General features: G+C 42.7%; 1 protein-coding gene and 1 pseudogene across 1 annotated transcript in view; both read left to right on the forward strand.

The window, feature by feature from the left end:
* KIZ (kizuna centrosomal protein) overlaps positions 1 to 3,583 on the forward strand; it is a 156,612-nt gene extending 153,029 nt beyond the window's left edge. Inside the window, exon 13 of the mRNA XM_044291665.1 lies at positions 3,262 to 3,583. Within this exon, the coding sequence (XP_044147600.1) occupies positions 3,262 to 3,365 (104 nt within the window). The 3' untranslated portion in view covers positions 3,366 to 3,583. The remainder of the gene's footprint in view (positions 1 to 3,261) is intronic.
* Positions 3,584 to 17,610: 14,027 nt separating this feature from the next.
* LOC122934970 lies at positions 17,611 to 18,392 on the forward strand (annotated as a pseudogene).
* The last annotated feature ends 208 nt before the right edge of the window (positions 18,393 to 18,600 follow it).

Genomic DNA, 18,600 nt, shown 5'->3' on the forward strand with positions numbered 1-18,600 from the left:
CCGTTTTTTCTGCGGATAGGATGCGGACCCATTCAATGGGTCCGCAAAAAACGCGGACAGCACACCGTGTGCTCTCTGCATCAGTATGTCCGTTCCGTTGCTCCGCCCAAAAAATTGTGCATGTCCTATTTTTTTCTAGTTTGCGGACAAGGATAGGCATTATTACAATGGGTCCGCAAAAAAAGCGGATGCCATACGGAACTGCATCAGTTTTTTTTTTGCGGATCCGCAAAACACATACGGTCGTGTGCATGTAGCCTTAACATAATAAAAAGAAGAGGGCTCAGTACTGACCCCTGTGGTACTCACGGGTGCCTGTTTCTTATCACTCAGCCAGTTGTTAACCCATGTGCACGTATTGTCCCCTAGCCCAGGCATTCTCATTTTATGCCTCAGCCTTTTATTTAGTACTCAGTCAAATTCCTTTATACATCCACAGCATTACTATACATTCACACAGTGAACAGTGAAAAAAAATGGCCATGAAGAACAGACACAGTGTCAGCTTTTTATGGCCATTTTTCAACCACTTTTGCATCCATTTTATGTCCGTCTGTCCATTTTTAATGACAGTTTTCTTTATCTGTGCTTTACGGCCATTAAAAACGTCCTTTAAAAAAATGGAAGAATTCAATTGGCTTTTCTTTTTTTTTTTTACCTCTGCAGAGCCCTCAGAGTACATAAAGCCCCCATAGTGATCTCTGTACATCAAGTGCCCCATCATAGCACCCCCAGTAAGATTAATACCCCCTTAGAGGCCCCTGGTATTATTAATGCCCCAATTAGTGGCCCCCAGTATGATTAACGCCCCTTTATTGAAGTGGATCTAGCAGGAAGTAGTCTTTCCTTTATATTTTTCCATTTCCTTCCAACACATTTCTTGCTTTGGAGTAAAAAAAACTTCCACAAAAACCTATATTTGAATCCACCCTTAGGAATCCATTACTGTGTACGAACTTGGGCCCACCGGGGGATCTTCTGGTGGGCCAGGCAACCCTGGTCATACACATTAGATGGTCGGCCGTTCCCTCCTGAATTGGCAGATTCTTCCAGCGTTCTGCTAAGGTGTATGCCATGTTAAGCATTTCCGCTGCTGTACTATTACCATGAGAAGACATTATCCCATTCAGCAGGCCAGGCTGACCCTGCTCGTACACATTAGATGGTCGGCCGTTCCCCCAGCGTTCCGCTAAGGTGTATGCCACACTAAGCATTTCTGCTGCTGTACTATCACCATGAGAAGACATTGTCCTATTGAGCAGGCCAGGCCGACCCTGGTCATACACATTAGATGGTCGGCCGTTCCCCCTAAGGTGTATGCCACACTAAGCATTTCTGCTGCTGTACTATCACCATGAGAAGACATTGTCCTATTGAGCAGGCCAGGCCGACCCTGGTCATACACAATAGATGGTCGGCCGTTCCCCCTAAGGTGTATGCCACACTAAGCATTTCTGCTGCTGTACTATCACCATGAGAAGACATTGTCCTATTGAGCAGGCCAGGCCGACCCTGGTCATACACATTAGATGGTCGGCCGTTCCCCCTAAGGTGTATGCCACACTAAGCATTTCTGCTGCTGTACTATCATCATGAGAAGACATTATCCTATTGAGCAGGCCAGGCCGACCCTGGTCATACACATTAGATGGTCGGCCGTTCCCCCTAAGGTGTATGCCACACTAAGCATTTCTGCTGCTGTACTATCACCATGAGAAGACATTGTCCTATTGAGCAGGCCAGGCCGACCCTGGTCATACACAATAGATGGTCGGCCGTTCCCCCTAAGGTGTATGCCACACTAAACATTTCTGCTGCTGTACTATCACCATGAGAAGACATTGTCCTATTGAGCAGCCAGGCTGACCCTGGTCATACACATTAGATGGTCGGCCGTTCCCCCTAAGGTGTATGCCACACTAAGCATTTCTGCTGTACTATCACCATGCGAAGGCATTGTCCTATTGAGCAGGCCAGGCCGACCCTGGTCATACACATTAGATGGTCGGCCGTTCCCCCTAAGGTGTATGCCACACTAAGCATTTCTGCTGCTGTACTATCACCATGAGAAGACATTGTCCTATTGAGCAGGCCAGGCCGACCCTGGTCATACACATTAGATGGTCGGCCGTTCCCCCTAAGGTGTATGCCACACTAAGCATTTCTGCTGTACTATCACCATGCGAAGACATTGTCCTATTGAGCAGGCCAGGCCGACCCTGGTCATACACATTAGATGGTCGGCCGTTCCCCCTAAGGTGTATGCCACACTAAGCATTTCTGCTGCTGTACTATCACCATGCGAAGACATTGTCCTATTGAGCAGGCCAGGCCGACCCTGGTCATACACATTAGATGGTCGGCCGTTCCCCCTAAGGTGTATGCCACACTAAGCATTTCTGCTGTACTATCACCATGCAAAGACATTGTCCTATTGAGCAGGCCAGGCCGACCCTGGTCATACACATTAGATGGTCGGCCGTTCCCCCTAAGGTGTATGCCACACTAAGCATTTCTGCTGCTGTACTATCATCATGAGAAGACATTGTTTGAGCACAGTCGGTTTCTAATTAATCTTTTTATAGGTTGTAATGTGACACTGGCTCTTTGTTATCTGGCTCTTTCTCCTGCAACAATAAAAAATACTTATAAAATGTAGTCATGTAATAGCAAGAATGTCTAACCTACGACTGCGCTTTGTGTCTGTCTGAGAGCCTCGCTTATATAATGTTCTATTTTATTAGCCATGAATACTATCTGTCCCTGAATTCCGTTCTGCATGCGATCCTCGCATTTCTGCGCATACCTTTACTTTCTAAGGATTTCAAATAGTTCCTCCAACACAATAAATATCAAATGCCTGTCATCAGTCTCCAAGGGTAGTAATGTTTCATGTTATCCTGCCCTAATTGTAAGGGACACGTTCCCTTTGTTACTGACTCAGTCGTATTCTGAGTAATCTCAGTGGGATAATAGTACAGCTATTTGAGTGACACGCTCCCTCGTATTGTGTTCAGCAGTTTCCTGGTTGTTTTCCAATTCTTACAAGTGTGACCTTACAACAACGCTATCATTTTGCTTTTGGGAAGCAAGGTAATTCATAGCCTGTCTAGGTGATAAGATGCGTGTTTCTTAGTTTTTTGGTGCACTATTATACACGACTGTCAGAGAACATTACATTTTTCTATATGTTTATGCTTTTATTCATATCTATATATATATATAATTTGATTGTTACTCTGCTTTATGTCTTTTTTGCAGCTTTTTGGGGAGAGTCAGACGACAGCAGCTCAGATATTGAAGCCATTCTCAGACCACAAACAAATCACACTGAGGCCGATGACTTTGATGACTTCTTCGATTAGAACACAGAAAGAAATAAAGGCCCCTGAGTTAAAGGGGTTATGCCATGATTGATGTAAAAAATGAAAATCCGAGATTATATAGCACATGAGCATACCTTTGTAACAAAACTAGAACCAGCCCCGTACCTCACATGGATCCAGAGATCTCCACGTTAATTGCTCCTATTGTTCTGCTAGATTCTCTTCAGTCTGACAGCTCAGGGGTGTGTCCTTTCTGCTGCAGCTCTCTCCCTGTAACAGTCACAGCTTCTAACAGAACATATGGCTGGTGGCAGTTAAAGATTTAAACTGAGCACGCTCGACCAGCTCAGTGAAACGGACAAAAAAATAAGGAAAAGAACTAACAGCAGGTGGCGCTGTACAGATTCTTTTTATTGAATAACTCGGAGGCTATGCTAAATTTCAAATTACATGAAATTACAAAAGAATTCAGATACAGGTGCTGGTTTGAAAAATTTAGAATTTGCTTTGTGGCATAACCCCTTAAAACTTATATGAAATGTTTACAGTATCTAATTCTATGTATATGCATTTTTTGATTATAAATGTTTTTGCTTTTTTACTTTCACTATATTGTTTATTTTGTCAGTGTTCTCTGATCAATATTGTGTATAAAATGATGCAGCTATGAGTAAGTTCACATCACCGCTATATGTTTCCGTTGCTCTGTTATAGGAGCTGAACAAGGGAAATAATAGAAGTGATGGATTTGGCACATGACTGAGACAAACTTAGCTGAACAGACTCCATTTACCACAGTGGGGTCCGTTCAGTATTTGTTCAGGACCCTTTTTTTTTTTTTTTTTGTACTGTAAAGAGACCTAAAAGGCAACATGTCATTTTGGAGGCAGCATGTTTTAGAATCGGAGGAGCTTAGCAGCCTGATGCAGTTTTGTGGGAAATTCACTCTAAGTGCCCATTCACATGACTGTATATTTCTTTCCACATCCGTTCCACCATTTCAATGGGGCTGCAAAAGATGCCACCATGTGCTGTCCGCATCCGTATGTCTGTTCCGTGGCCCCACAAAAAAAATAGCAAATGTCCTATTCTTGCCCGTATTTGCGGACAAGAATAGGCATTTCTATCATGAAGGAGGATGTTCTGTTCCGCAAAATGCTGAAGGCACGCAGCCTGTATCCGTGTTTTGCGGATCCGCAATTTGCGGTCTGCAAAAACTGATACGGTCGTGTGAATAAGCCCTAACTTGTATTTATTTTATTTTTTTCATTTTAATTCCTGCCTATGCTGAGCTTAGGAATCCAGTTTGCAGCTTTCTCTGTATCCCTAGTCATTCAGGGAAGGCTGTAAATCATTGAGACCACCTACTGGACTCCTAAGCTTAGAATGAACAGTTATTAAAATGAATAAAATATATTTTAGAATGATGCGTAACGCCATTTATGGATTTAATTTCCCTGCATCTCCTAACTTCCCGGACCGCATTGCCCATTGTCCTAAATGCAAAACGGCAGCTGTGGAATATGGTCCTGTCCCCAGGTCTCGAAATTTTGGGAAGACCTGATGGTCTATATCAAAAAGCTCCGGTCGATCTCCCTCCCCATCTAACCACAAACACATTTGTTTCACTACATCAGTTTACTTACACAACCACCCACCTGCTTACAAAACATTCCTATCTTTCTTCACTCGATTTTGTTGGTGGCTAAGAGAGTCTTATTACATCACTGGCTCTCTGATTGCATGCCGGATATCTCAGTGGTGGTCTCGCAATTGCGAATATTGCTGAGGTATGATCGAATTGAGGCAGAAAGGCATAAAGAAAGTTCAGCTAAGAAATTCTTCCGAAAATGCAAAGTCTTTCTTATGGCACACTTCAGCCCCTCCAAAATATCGGAAATAGTCAAGCCTTTCCAATATACTTCCTGGTACCTTGTTTCCTCTCTGAAAGGTACTTTAGGGGCCCTTCAAGTGTAACATCCTTCCCTACCTTCCCCTGCATCCCCTCTCTTTTCCCTTTTTTTTTTGTTAAAGTATATTGTTAATTACAATATTTTGTTTATTTGCCATATGGATTAATGGAAGAGATACTTGTAAGGATGTCATGACGTAATAATCATTATCTTTGACGTGTCCTTTATACTGAAGTAATATTTATGTCGCCGTCTAAAATTGTAATGTCCAAATAAAAAGAATTTGAAAAAAAAAAAAATTTGTCTTCTCAATGCCTCCTGTTCTATAATGTTACGTGCAGTTTGGACAACATGTTTAATCCTTAGCAGATCTTCAGACAGATCAGAATAAAGCCTCATTCATATGACCATGTTTTCAGATTGGACATGGACCCATTCATTTCAATGGGGCAGAAAAAAATGTGGACTGCACATGCATTGAGCAGGACCGTGGTACAGTGGCCAACTATGCAGTGGGTCAGGATAGATGTATATAAGTCTATGGTTTGTTTGTGACGCCAATTGCAATGTGCGCAGGGTACTGTTGCAGGGCCCTTTAAGATGTAATAACTCGCGTACCAGGTGAGGAATGCCAGAGTGGGGAGAGTGTCTCTGTGTAGTAGTAGGTATAGTGTCAACGGTGTCTCCTTCCTGGGTACGGCTGGACTCCTGGATCATGGCTCACTTGCAATAAATTAAGTGCTTTGCTAGTAGGAGTAATTGAGGAATAAATGAAATCCAGACTTGTAATATAATCCAACTTGTCTTTACTGGATGCAGCATAAATCCACATGAGATACAGCTTTAGTCTTGGGTCCCAGCAGGTATTGGCAATATGTGGCAGGGATTACTAGCTCTTCTGCTTCTTATCATATGCCTGGAGAATATGGCAGGTATCTATCTTCTGCTTGGTGTGGGCCTGACTAGCTGAGGAGGAATTTGGCTTCTCCTGGTCTCTGAATCTGTACTCACAGTGTTGCTCACAGGGAATGCTTCTTCCTGGAGGCTGAAGGTGGCTGCTTGCTTTGTCAACCAGCTGAGGCTGATGGCTCAGGCTGGGAAGGTTCTCTGGTCTCAACCGAGACAGGGTCCTGGTTTGGAATCCCTAAAACTGGGAGCTCCAACTTGCACAACCTTCCCCTAGCTGGGGTGGCTGGTACACTCTAACTAGAACTTCCTTCTCCTCCCCATGAGACAGGACATGGGACCAGCCCACTTCTGCTCACAGAGGGGGGGGACTAAACTGGAATGAACTATTCCAGTCTAGCAATACTAAACTGTCTAAGGTTCTGCTACATATCGCTGCCACCTGCTGGTGTACATGGAAATTACAGCATAATACATGAAACAGGCCTAGAAAATACATAGAATAACAATTAATTATATAGACTGACAACACACATACACTTAACAACAGATGTCATCCATGTGCTGTCCGCAGCTGTGTGGCAGTGCCGCAAATCTTGTCCTATTCTTGTCAATCTTGCCGACAAGAAGCCAGTGAAAACTACATGATGCAACCCATTTCTGAATCCTCGTTTTGTGTACTGCAAAATGAACATGGCCATTAGAATGTAGCCTAACTTGGACAACACACCAGGGGTCGAGTGGAGGGGGAACGCGTGGGAACGGCGTTCCTGCACTTTTTTCATGGCAGGAACGCCGTTCCCTTTCAAGCCTCAAGCCAGGAGAAATCAGGGGGTGAAGCGCACTGTGCAGGGCAGGCTAAGCGGCTTCACAGCTGTCTGTGCGGTGCTGCTGCTGTCTGTGACTCCTCTCATGGCGCCCCGCCCCCTACTGACCTCATCTCCTTCACTTCTTCTGTCGGCCTAATACGCTGCGAGTATGTTCAGTCACTTCGCAGCTGACACATAGGAGATCATTTAGAAGTTCATCATTAAGAAAAGTTTGTCCCTGGGATTCGAACTCACGACCTCTACACATCAGAGGCAAGGCATTTACCCTCACAGCCATGAATGCTGTCTAGGTAGTTGGTTAAAAAAAAAAAATATAAGACTTCTACTTATATCTAGTGTACTGATACCTAGTGTACAACCATACACATGACAGCTGCCCACTGTGTATGGATGTAGCAGAGCTGGGTGTGTTGGGGCAGCTGTCATGTGTATGGTTGTACACTAGGTATCAGTACACTAGGTATAAGTAGAAGTCTTATTTTTTTTTTTTTAAGTAACTACCTAGACAGCTTTCATGGCTGTGGGGGTAAATGCCTTGCCTCTGATGTGTAGAGGTCATGAGTTCGAATCCCAGGATAAACTTTTCTAAAAGTGTTTTTTTTTTTTAAGACTCCTACTGATACCTAGTGTACTGATACCTAGTGTACAACCATACACATGACAGCTGCCCCAACACACCCAGCTCTGCTACATCCACACACAGTGGGCAAAGTTACCTACAGTAGAAGTCTTATATATTTTTTTTTAAGCAACTACCTAGACAGCATTCATGGCTGTGAGGGTAAATGCCTTGCCTCTGATGTTTAGGGGTCATGAGTTCGAATCCCATGACAAACTTTTCTAAAAGTGTTTTTTTTTTTTTTTTTTAATACCGGACTGTTACTTTACTGCCACGGGGGAGGCGGGCTATTGGCGCCATGATACTGGCACATGAAGGGGGTAGGAGAGAGGAACTTGATACTGGCACATTAGGGGACAGGGGGAGAGGATGGCACTGTGATATTGTGTTTTGATCACAATGTGTACATTTGGCTCAGTCCGCAGCTACACAAATTACAGCGTGCTAGATTTTCTGTGCTTTTTTTTTTTTTTTTTGGAGGGGGGGGGGGGTTGCAGTGGATCTTGGGTGAGTTCCCACACTTTTTTTCCCAGGACTTGACCCCTGCAACACACATAGCTGTGTATAAGTTTCATTGACTGTCCAACTATCTTATGTGTATGGGGGTACTCCCAACTCTCCCTTAATGGCACATGTCGATGCAGAGAAGGGATTAGGGATGTTGTAATCCAAGGTCACTGAATTATATCTTTATTTGGCGATTGCCAGGAGAATTTGACCTGCCTTACTGCATTGTGCCAACTGTAAAGTTTGGTGGAGGAAGGGTCATGCTATGGACAATTGTCTGCTTCCAACTTTGTGGGAACAATCTAGGAAAGGCCCTTTTTTGTTCCAGCATGACTGTGCCCCGGTGCATAAGGCAAGGTCCATGAAGGCATGGTTGGGTAAATTTGGTGTGAGAACTTGACTGGCCCACACAGAGCCCTGACCTCAACCCTATCAAATATCTTTTGGTTGATCTAGAATGGAGATTGTGAGACAGGTCCTCTTGTCCAAAATCTGTGTCTGACCTCACAAATGCTCTTATGGATGAATGGGCAAAAATTCCTACAGACAAACTCCAAAATCTTGTACGAAGCCTCTTTCCAGTAGAGTTGAAAGCTGTTTAAAGGGTTATTTTTTGTCAGTGTGCCCTGTTTTTGCGCAATTATAACTTTTATGATCTGCTAATTAGCCTCTGGGGGGGGCATTGCACCTGCTCCTAGAGGCTCAGTTCGCCCAGATCTTTCCACTCCCTTCTACTCTTGATTGACAGGGCCAGGCCAGCATTGGTCTCCTCCTGTCGGCCCTGTCTGCCAGGGAAATCTCGCACTTGCGCCGTCCCGCTCAGCATTCAGTGCAGGCACAATGAGGGAATGACACTCGCCGACTTCCTCAATGCGACCTACTCGGCGCAGACGCAGTGAGGCAGCCAGCCAGCGTCCTTCCATCACTGCGCCGAATACTAAATGGGTTGGCGCGAGATTTCCGCGGCAGGATGAGACCAACGCTGGTCTGGCCCTATCAATCAAGAGTAGAAGGGAGTGTAAAGAGGTGGGCAAACTGAGCCTCTAGGAGCAGGTGAACGCGAACACCCCCATCCCCCCCCCCCCCTGCTCCTAGAGGCTAATAAGCATATAATAAAAGTTATAATTGCACAAAAACGGGGGCACACTGAAAAAATAAAAAATAGCAGAGTTAAATTCAGGTGACATTTGCACATGTATAATGTCAGCCTGTTTAATAGTGAAAAGTTTGGTGGCAGAAAGCCTTTAAGCTACTCCTTATTAATGCCTGTGGATTTAGAATGGAGTGACATAAAAGCTCCTGTAGGTGTAATGTGTACATATTTATCTACATTATGTATACTGTATGACTTAAGAAGAATTGCTATAATAGGAAAAGCCCAAAAGAAAAGTAGAAACCTGTGACTAAATGTGCCTGCGGCAATTAGTGAGATGTGAAATGAGACATCAGAAAAGCTCAAAGCAACATCTTTAACAGAGATATCAAGGGCTGAGACCAATTACAAGTGGAACTGAATCCCATAGGAGGAAATGACACAAATCAGTACATAAAATAAAGGAGAACTGATAGGACTAGAACTACCGCACAGTCACAAAGGGATCATATTAACTGATTAGTTTATTCTGTGTTTATTGGTAATGGTGAGGCAGTTTTGCAAGGTTTCTGTCTGGCCATTAACAATGAACACAGAATATATAATTTTGTTCCAATCCGTTAATATAATCCCCTTGCATCTGGCACAGCTGCACAGTACCCGGCCGCACTGTGTGGCCATACCCTTACTTTTTCTTTAATATGTAGGTATAGACCATAAAGTGGAACTGAGGTAAAAACAGTAGTATACCATGAGAATTCTCATCATTAAACATAATAATGTCATGAGAATGGGGGCCCCTATCCTGTGGAGCCCCCCTGAAAGGGACATAGCAGCTGGTCAGAAAAGCGCTCCACCGTTCCATTCATTTTTATGGAAGCGCCAAAGATAGCCAAGTACAGTGCTCGGCTCTCTCTGGCATTTCCATTGAAATTAATGAATTTAAAACAAAATCACAGAACTATAGTGGCCAATATGGGGGAACTGCCCAAGCCCCAAACACTGTAGCGTGTTTCTCATTGGGCGAGCAGTCCCACCACATGTGAACCACAGAAATACAGTGGCAGGTATGGGGGAGCTGCTCAAACCCCAAACACTGTAGCGTGTTTCTCATTGGGGGAGCAGTCCCACTGCATGTGGACCGCAGCAAACGACCATCCCGAGCAAATAATGCGTACAAAGGACGCCAGCGCGGTCCACATGCACCACAGAAGCATCCTACACAGACTGGAGCATTGTGCGGATGAAAATACAATTATATAAATCACTGAAAAAAGTTGCACCAAACGGATATATCACTGACTATACTAGCTGGTCATACAAGCAGATATTAAAAGCTGAGACTTTTGCCAATATATTCCTGTCAGGAAGATATCGGAGCCCATCATGCACAACGCCACGGTCACTCAGCATGGCAAGGGGTCCTACCACTGCGCTAACTCTGGTGCGCTAACTATGGTGTGAACAAGGTCTGAAGGTGATGAAATCCAGCTCACAGCCAAGCTTCCACACAGCCGCATAGCAGGACAACTAATGCAATGTGAACAAAGCAAGACTGTGAGCCACACCCATATCAGACCATGTGATGGAGGCTACCAGGTGCAGAAGAATGCAATTTGGCAATTGAACATTCTTATATCCTAGAAGACATAATGAGACCACCTTATTATACAGTATCCACAGCAATAAGGACAAAACACCTAAAACACTCATCTGAAAAAAAAACGTCTTGTATTCCATTTTCTGATGAAATTTTTTTTTTATGCACAAAATTAAGTGTGTATCATTTTTTTTTCTTGTCACATTGTAAAATGTGTTGACTAGCATTTCCCTATAACAAGTATATTCACCTTCTGTATTTCTTCCTGTCAGTGCTGTTGGTTTTTACACATTAATTACCGTGCTTTTGCCATGTACATTAATTTACACATATTTATAGCTAATTGCCATGTTCACTCAGATATATGCAAAGTTGATTGAGAACCTCCTAAATGCAGATTTCCACCACATCAAATTCCACCTGACCCCTTAAATCTTGGCAAAAATACAGATCTTTTTTTGAGATAATAATCACAGATAGCGAGAGCTTCTGAGCTGCAATCAAAGAGAAACAAACTTTGATGCTTTCAAATAAAAGCCACTGTGTGTTAGCAATTTACAACTCATAAATCAGTCGGCCAAAAAAAAAATTGTAATGAGATTAGAACACCTGTAAACAATTCAGAAGAAAGGCACTAAATCCTGAGCCAATGAAAGAAAAGAGTTAATCCTTGATATGTCAAGACCAAAGTGAAGTGTCTATAGAGATTGGAGTGTTTTCTGTATATGGCAAGCAAATCTATGCATAAAAACACTTACAAGTCAAACACTTTTTTATTAAATCTGAATTAGAAATCGTTCTAAAAACCCGAAATCAATAGTACAGAGGTCCCTTAAGTTACCAAATAATTGGTTCCTGGCTGACCATTGTCGAAACCATTGTAACTTTAGTCCATAACTCTATGAAAAACTAGTAATTGGTTCCAAAGCCCTAAAAAGTCATACTAGAATAAGAAAAAGTTAAGTTAAAAGCGGCTCTGTCACCAGGATCAACCCTTTTTAACCAGACATTTTGCCTGGTAGGAGCTCATCATGCTTTGTTTTGTCTGTATGTTAAATAGCTGAATGGATATCTGTGTTTTTATTCATATGCGAATTAGAAGTTTGAGCATCTGGAGGTGGGACTGAATCCTTTGAGCGCTGCTTTGTATCACCCCCTGAGCTCTGCACACTCCCCCCTCCCCTTGATTGACAGGGCTAGACATGCTGAAGGCAGAGCTGTGTCCTAGCATCTACATATCATACTCTCTATGTACTATAGCTTCACCACACTGAGATCTGTTCAGAAAGCTATTCTACATATTACTGCTTTATTCACAAGCACAATATATAATTATAAAGACATCAGTAGGTGTTAGCTTCTAAGCATAGAAAAAACAGACTTTCCTGTGTGATAATGCTATAGCTCGGTGGAAAGTTGTTTGCCATGCATGTAGAAATCCTAAGTTCAATGAGAGACTTATATAAACTTTTTGTTCTGTTATTTTTTCTCACATTTAACCTATAATAAAGGATATACTACAATAAATAATATATAGTCATATCCTAACAATAAAAGGCCTATTCCTTTTTTATTCACAGGTACAATATTTGATTATAAAGAAACTAGCAATATTTATTAGCTTTTTAAGCTTAAAAACACTATTCTCTATATGAAAAGGATCTAAAAATATCTGAAGGGGAAAAAAAACTAGAAGTCTTTTCCAGGATTCAAACCTGGGATCTCTACATGCAAAACTAAACACTTGTCACCAAGCTATAGCATTACCACATACAGATGTGTGTTTTTTCTACGCTTATAAGCTAATAAATATTACTGGTGTCTTTATAATACTTGCAGCTTGATAATCATAAGGTAACTCGTGTAGGTGTGATATATAGACCACCTAGCCAAGTTAAAGAATTAGATGATCTACTAGTTGAGGAAATAGCTAAAATGACATTGAAAGGGTAAGTTATCATTATGGGAGACTTTAATCTTCCTGATGTAAACTGGAAAACCAAAATAGCTAGTTCTGCAAGGAGTACAGATATTCTAAATTCCCTACTGGGATTATCTCTACAGCAAGTAGTGGAGGAGCCAACCCGGAAGGCGGCAATTTTTGATTCAGTATTCACAAATGGGAATTTGGTATCTGATATTACTGTAGGGGAAAGCTTGAGATCTAGTCATCACCAGTCAGTGTGGTTTACTATAAGTACAGTGACTGATGCACACCACACAAAAACAAAAGTTTTAGAAAAACTGACTTTTCTAAAATTACATTAGTGGTATACGAGTCCCTATCAGATTGGAACAGTTTCAATGGAGTCCAGGAGAAATGGGACTACTTAAAAGTGGCACTATTGAAGGCAACAGATAATTGCATTAAGCTTGTCAGTAAAAGCAAAAAAAGGGAGAGACCACTGTGGTACTCAGCAGAAGTGGGCAAAATCATTAAAAACAAAAATATAGCATTTAGTAATTATAAAAAAAACGAGGATGACAGGCAAATTTATAAGTTTAGGCAGAGAGAGGCCAAACAAGTTATAAGAGCTTCTAAAGCACAGGCAGAAGAGAAATTAGCTCAGTCAGTGAAAAAAGGCGATAAGACAATCTTCAGATACATAAATGAAAAAAGGAAACTAAAACAAGGAATTAACAAATTAAAAACAAAAGAAGGACGGTATATGGAAGAAGATAAAGAACTAGCTGACTGCCTCAATGAATACTTCTGTTCAGTTTTTACAAAGAAAAATTAAGAAAAAGGACCTCAGGAAGTAAGACTAATGAATCTTTTGATGCATGTGTCTTTACAGAGGAAGAGGTTCTAAGTCAGCTGTCTAAAATTAATACAAATAAGTCACAGGGCCCTGATGGGATACACCTAAAGCTATTAAAAGAGCTTAGCGGTGAACTAGCAAAACCATTAACCGATTTATTTAACAGATTACAGGAGTCGTCCCAGAAGATTGGAAATGAGCAAATGTTGTGCCCATTCACAAGAAAGGTAGTAGGGAGGAATCGGGCAACTATAGGCCAGTAAGCCTGACATCAATAGTAGAGAAATTAATGGAAACCATACTTAAGGACAGGATTGTGGAACATCTAAAATCCCATGGCTTGAAAGATGAAAAACAGCATGGGTTTACTTCAGGGAGATCATGTCAAACTAATCTTATAGATTTTTTTGATTGAGTGACTAAAATAATAGATGGCGGAGGTGCAGTAGACATCGCTTATCTAGACTTTAGTAAGGCTTTTGATACTGTCCCACATAGAAGGTTTATCAATAAATTGCAGTCTTTGTGCTTGGACTCCCATATTGTTGAATGGATTAGGCAGTGGCTGAGGGACAGACAACAGAGGGTTGTAGTCAATGGAGTATATTCAGACCATGGTCTTGTTACCAGTGGGGTACCTCAGGGATCTGTTCTGGGACCCATATTGTTTAATACCTTTAACAGCGAAATTGCAGAAGGCCTCGATGGTAAGGTGTGTCTTTTAGCTGATAGCACAAAGATTTGTAACAGGGTTGATGTTCCTGGAGGGATACACCAAATGGAAAAGGATTTAGGAAAACTAGAGGAATGGTCAAAAATCTGGCAACTAAAATGTAATGTTGATAAGTGCAAGATAATGCACCTGGGGCGTAAAAACCCAAGAGCAGAATATAAAACCAGTGATACAGTCCTAACCTCAGTATCTGAGGAAAGGGATTTAGGGGTCATTATTTCAGAAGACTTAAAGGTAGGCAGACAATGTCACAGAGCAGCAGGAAATGCTAGCAGAATGCTTGGGTGTATAGGGAGAGGAATTACCAGTAGAAAGAGGGAGGTGCGCATGCCGCTCTACAGAGCACTAGTGAGACCTCATTTGGAGTATTGTGCTCAGTGCTGGAGACCATATCTCCAGAAGGATATTGATACTTTGGAGAGAGTTCAGAGAAGAGCTACTAAACTAGTACATGGATTGCAGGATAAAATCTACCAGGAAAGATTAAAGGACCTTAACATGTATAGCTTGGAAGAAAGACGAGACAGAGGGGATATGATAGAAACTTCTAAATACACAAAGGGAATCAACAAGGTAAAAGAGGAGAGAATATTTCAAAGAAGAAAAACTGCTACAAGAGGACATAGTTTTAAATTAGAGGGGCAAAGGTTTAAAAGTAATATCAGGAAGTATTACTTTACTGAGAGAGTAGTGGATGCATGGAATAGCCTTCCTGCAGAAGTGGTAGCTGCAAATACAGTGAAGGAGTTTAAGCATGCATGGGATAGGCATAGGGCCATCCTTCATATAAGATAGGGCCAAGGGCTATTCATAGTATTCAGCATATTGGGCAGACTAGATGGGACAAACGGTTCTTATCTGCCGACACATTCTATGTTTCTATGTTTCTATTGTGCTTGTAAATAAAGCAGTAATATGTAGATTAGCTTTCTGAGCAGATCTCAGTGTTGTGAAGCTATAGTATGTATAGTATATGATATGTAGATGCTAGGACACAGCTCTGCCCTCAGCATGTCTAGCCCTGTCCATCAAGAGGAGGGAGGAGTGTGCAGATCACAGGGGGTGTTACAAAACAGCGCTCAAAGGATTCGGCCTAGGGGATAATTATTAGATCGGTGGGGGTCCTACCGCTGGATATAGTTATAGTTATCCCTAATCCTGACAGAATTTTAGCTAAATGTACCCTGAAATGGTGGCAATAAAAACAATAATACATATATTAAAGTTATGGCTCTTAAAAACCATTTCAGCAAATTCCGTGTTAGAAAATCCAGATGCCGCTCCTTCCCTTCTGAGCCCTGGTGTATCCCTAAACAGAAGTTTACGACCACAAATGGAGTACTTCTGTACTTAAGAGAAAATGGGTAGCAAATTGTGGGGTGATATTCTCTTGTTATTCCTTAAGAAAAAAAAAGTTTGGGCCTAAAGCACCTTTTTATTGTAAAAAAAATAAAAATTTTAATTTTCATACCCAAGTGTTACAAATTCTATTAAAGAGGACCTTTCACCAGAATAAAACTTCTAAAGTAACTATACAGGCATGTAGAGCGGCGCCCAGGGAACCCCCTGCACTTACTGTTATACCTGGGCGCCGCTCCGTTCTCCCGTTATTGCCTCCGGTATCTTTACAGTTAGGCTCCACCCAGGGGAACCTGCCGTCGGCTCATTCTCCCATGCTGTAGCGCTGGCCAATCACAGCGCTCAGCTCATAGCCTGAGAGAGAAAAAAAGCCTCTCAGGCTATGAGCTGAGCGCTGTGATTTGCCAGCACTGCAGCATGGGAGAAGGAGGAGCCGTCAGGTTCCCCTGGGTGGAGCCTAACTGTAAAGATACCGGAGGCAATAACGGCAGAACGGAGCGGCGCCCAGGTATAACAGTAAGTGCAGGGGGGTCCCTGGGCGCCGCTCTACATGCCTGTATAGTTACTTTAGAAGTTTTATTCTGGTGAAAGGTCCTCTTTAAGCACCTGTTAGATTAAAGTGCTCGCTACATCCTTTAAAAGAATCCTTTGGTAATGTAGTTTCCAAAATGTCTTAATTTTTTGGGGGTTTCCACTGTAGGGTACCTCAGGGTCTCTTCAGATGCAACATGGTGCCCAAAGGCCATTTCAGCAAGTCCTTAAAAAATCATTACCTTCTGAGCGCTGCCGTGTGCCCATAGAGCAGTTTACGACCTCATATAGGGTGTTTCTGTAAACTGAAGAATTTGAGTAATAAATATTAAGGTTTTGCCAGTTTTGAATAGCTTGAGGGGTGTCGTTTCTAAAATGCGGTGATTTATTGGTGGTTTCTATTATGTATGCCATGCAAAATGACTTTAAAACTGAATTGGTCCTTAAAAATGTTGATTTTGGATATTTTCGTGAAAATTGACCGCTTTGCTCTCCGGCCGGCTAATGGATTTTAAGATGATGCAATAAACGCTGGGATTTTAACAGTGGCCTGATTGCTGGAATTTTTGCTTTTTTGCACTTTGGCTGAATGTAATTTTATAATACTGTTGAGGGGCCCTAATAATAAAATCTTTTAGTCCTCCTGCTGGGTGTGCCCCTTCTGAGTTCGGCCCCCAAAGCAGCCAATTCCCTTGCTTCCCCTATAGCTCCGCCCCTGATTAATAACTATTTTATGAGATATCACAATCTGTCTTAAAAGCAGAGAGTACCACCTACTATAAAATCCAAAGGATGAGATAAATGTGTGTCAAAATGTTATAACACAACCAATTAAGACAGAGGACACACATATACAATTAACATAAATAATTTATTGGGTAATAAATATTACAACAAACCGTAGACAATGATAAAATAAATAGCAGCAGTGCAGGCAAGCTCTGCGATCAGCAGCTATCCCGCGATACTCTGGGTATAGGAAGATCCAATAACAGAAGAAGGAATAGGGCAGTAATGTATGCTGCATCAAGCAGGCAATATAAATCCTACCCCCAATACATGTATAAGCCTCCAACCCCCCCCCCCCCCCCCCCCAGATAAACACACAACAACTGCAAAAATAACAGCCAAACATAAGAGCCAACTGTATGGCACCTATAAATAGCTCATAAGCAGTATGGGGGGGACAACAATAGTAGTAATAAACATTAAATAAACATGGAATAATATGGTATATTACCTAGCGTTGGTAGGAGGCACAATGGATCAGACCCAGGTCTAGCAGAGAGCGCACCCCGATGCACTTTTCGCTCCTCCGCTTTCTCAGGGGGCGGAGAAAGCGGAGGAGCGAAACGTGCGTCGGGGTGCGCACGGATTTCTGTATATGTGTATATGTGTCCTCTGTCTTAATTGGTTGTGTTAAAAGCAGAGAGATTCGCCTTTCCTTTCAGCCCCGCGCAGCAAGATGGCGGTGCAGATCTCTAAGAAGAGGAAGTTTGTTGCTGACGGCATCTTCAAAGCCGAGCTGAATAAATTCCTGACCCGGGAGTTGGCAGAGGATGGCTATTCCGGCGTGGAGGTCCGAGTCACCCCAACCAGAACAGAGATCATCATCCTTGCCACCAGGACCTAGAACGTCCTCGGTGAGAAGGGGCACCTTATCCGTGAGCTGACTGCTGTCGTACAGAAGAGGTTTGGCTTTCCCGAGGGCAGCGTTGAGCTGTACGCAGAGAAAGTCGCCACAAGGGGTCTGTGCGCCATCGCCCAAGCAGAGTCCCTGCGCTACAAGCTCCTGGGAGGTCTGGCAGTGAGAAGAGCCTGCTATGGTGTCCTGCGTTTCATCATGGAGAGCGGCGCCATGAAATTTGTGGACGGTCTGATGATTCACAGCGGAGACCCCGTCAACTACTATGTGGATACCGCAGTGCGCCACGTCCTCCTCAGACAGGGTGTTCTGGGCATCAAGGTGAAGATCATGCTTCCATGGGACCCAAGTGGAAAGATTGGCCCCAAGAAGCCCCTGCCTGACCACGTCAGCATTGTGGAACCCAAAGAGGAGATCCTGCCAACCACCCCCATCTCTGAGCAGAAGGGAGCCAAGCCAGAGCAGCAGGCACAGCCCCCTGCCATGCCCCAGCCTGTGCCCACCGCTTAATGGGATGCTGAACGCCAGGATGTGAAGTTCTTGCATTCGGCTCAAATCTGTAAAATAACGCCCCAAAAAATGTAAAAAAAAAATAAAAATTCTAATAAATAACGGTAAAACATATACAATTTACCATTATGATGACCTACAATGTAGTATTGGTCTGGTGTTTTTCACACATGTATTTTAACTAAGATAATTTGTATACTTTATGCTTTTGACAAAGGCAAGTGTTGCCCGAAACTCGTCAAGAAGTTTTTACCTGCTTATGTCTC

This window comes from Bufo gargarizans, chromosome 4 (assembly GCF_014858855.1).
Source record: "Bufo gargarizans isolate SCDJY-AF-19 chromosome 4, ASM1485885v1, whole genome shotgun sequence".
NCBI classification, from domain to species: Eukaryota; Metazoa; Chordata; class Amphibia; order Anura; family Bufonidae; genus Bufo; species Bufo gargarizans.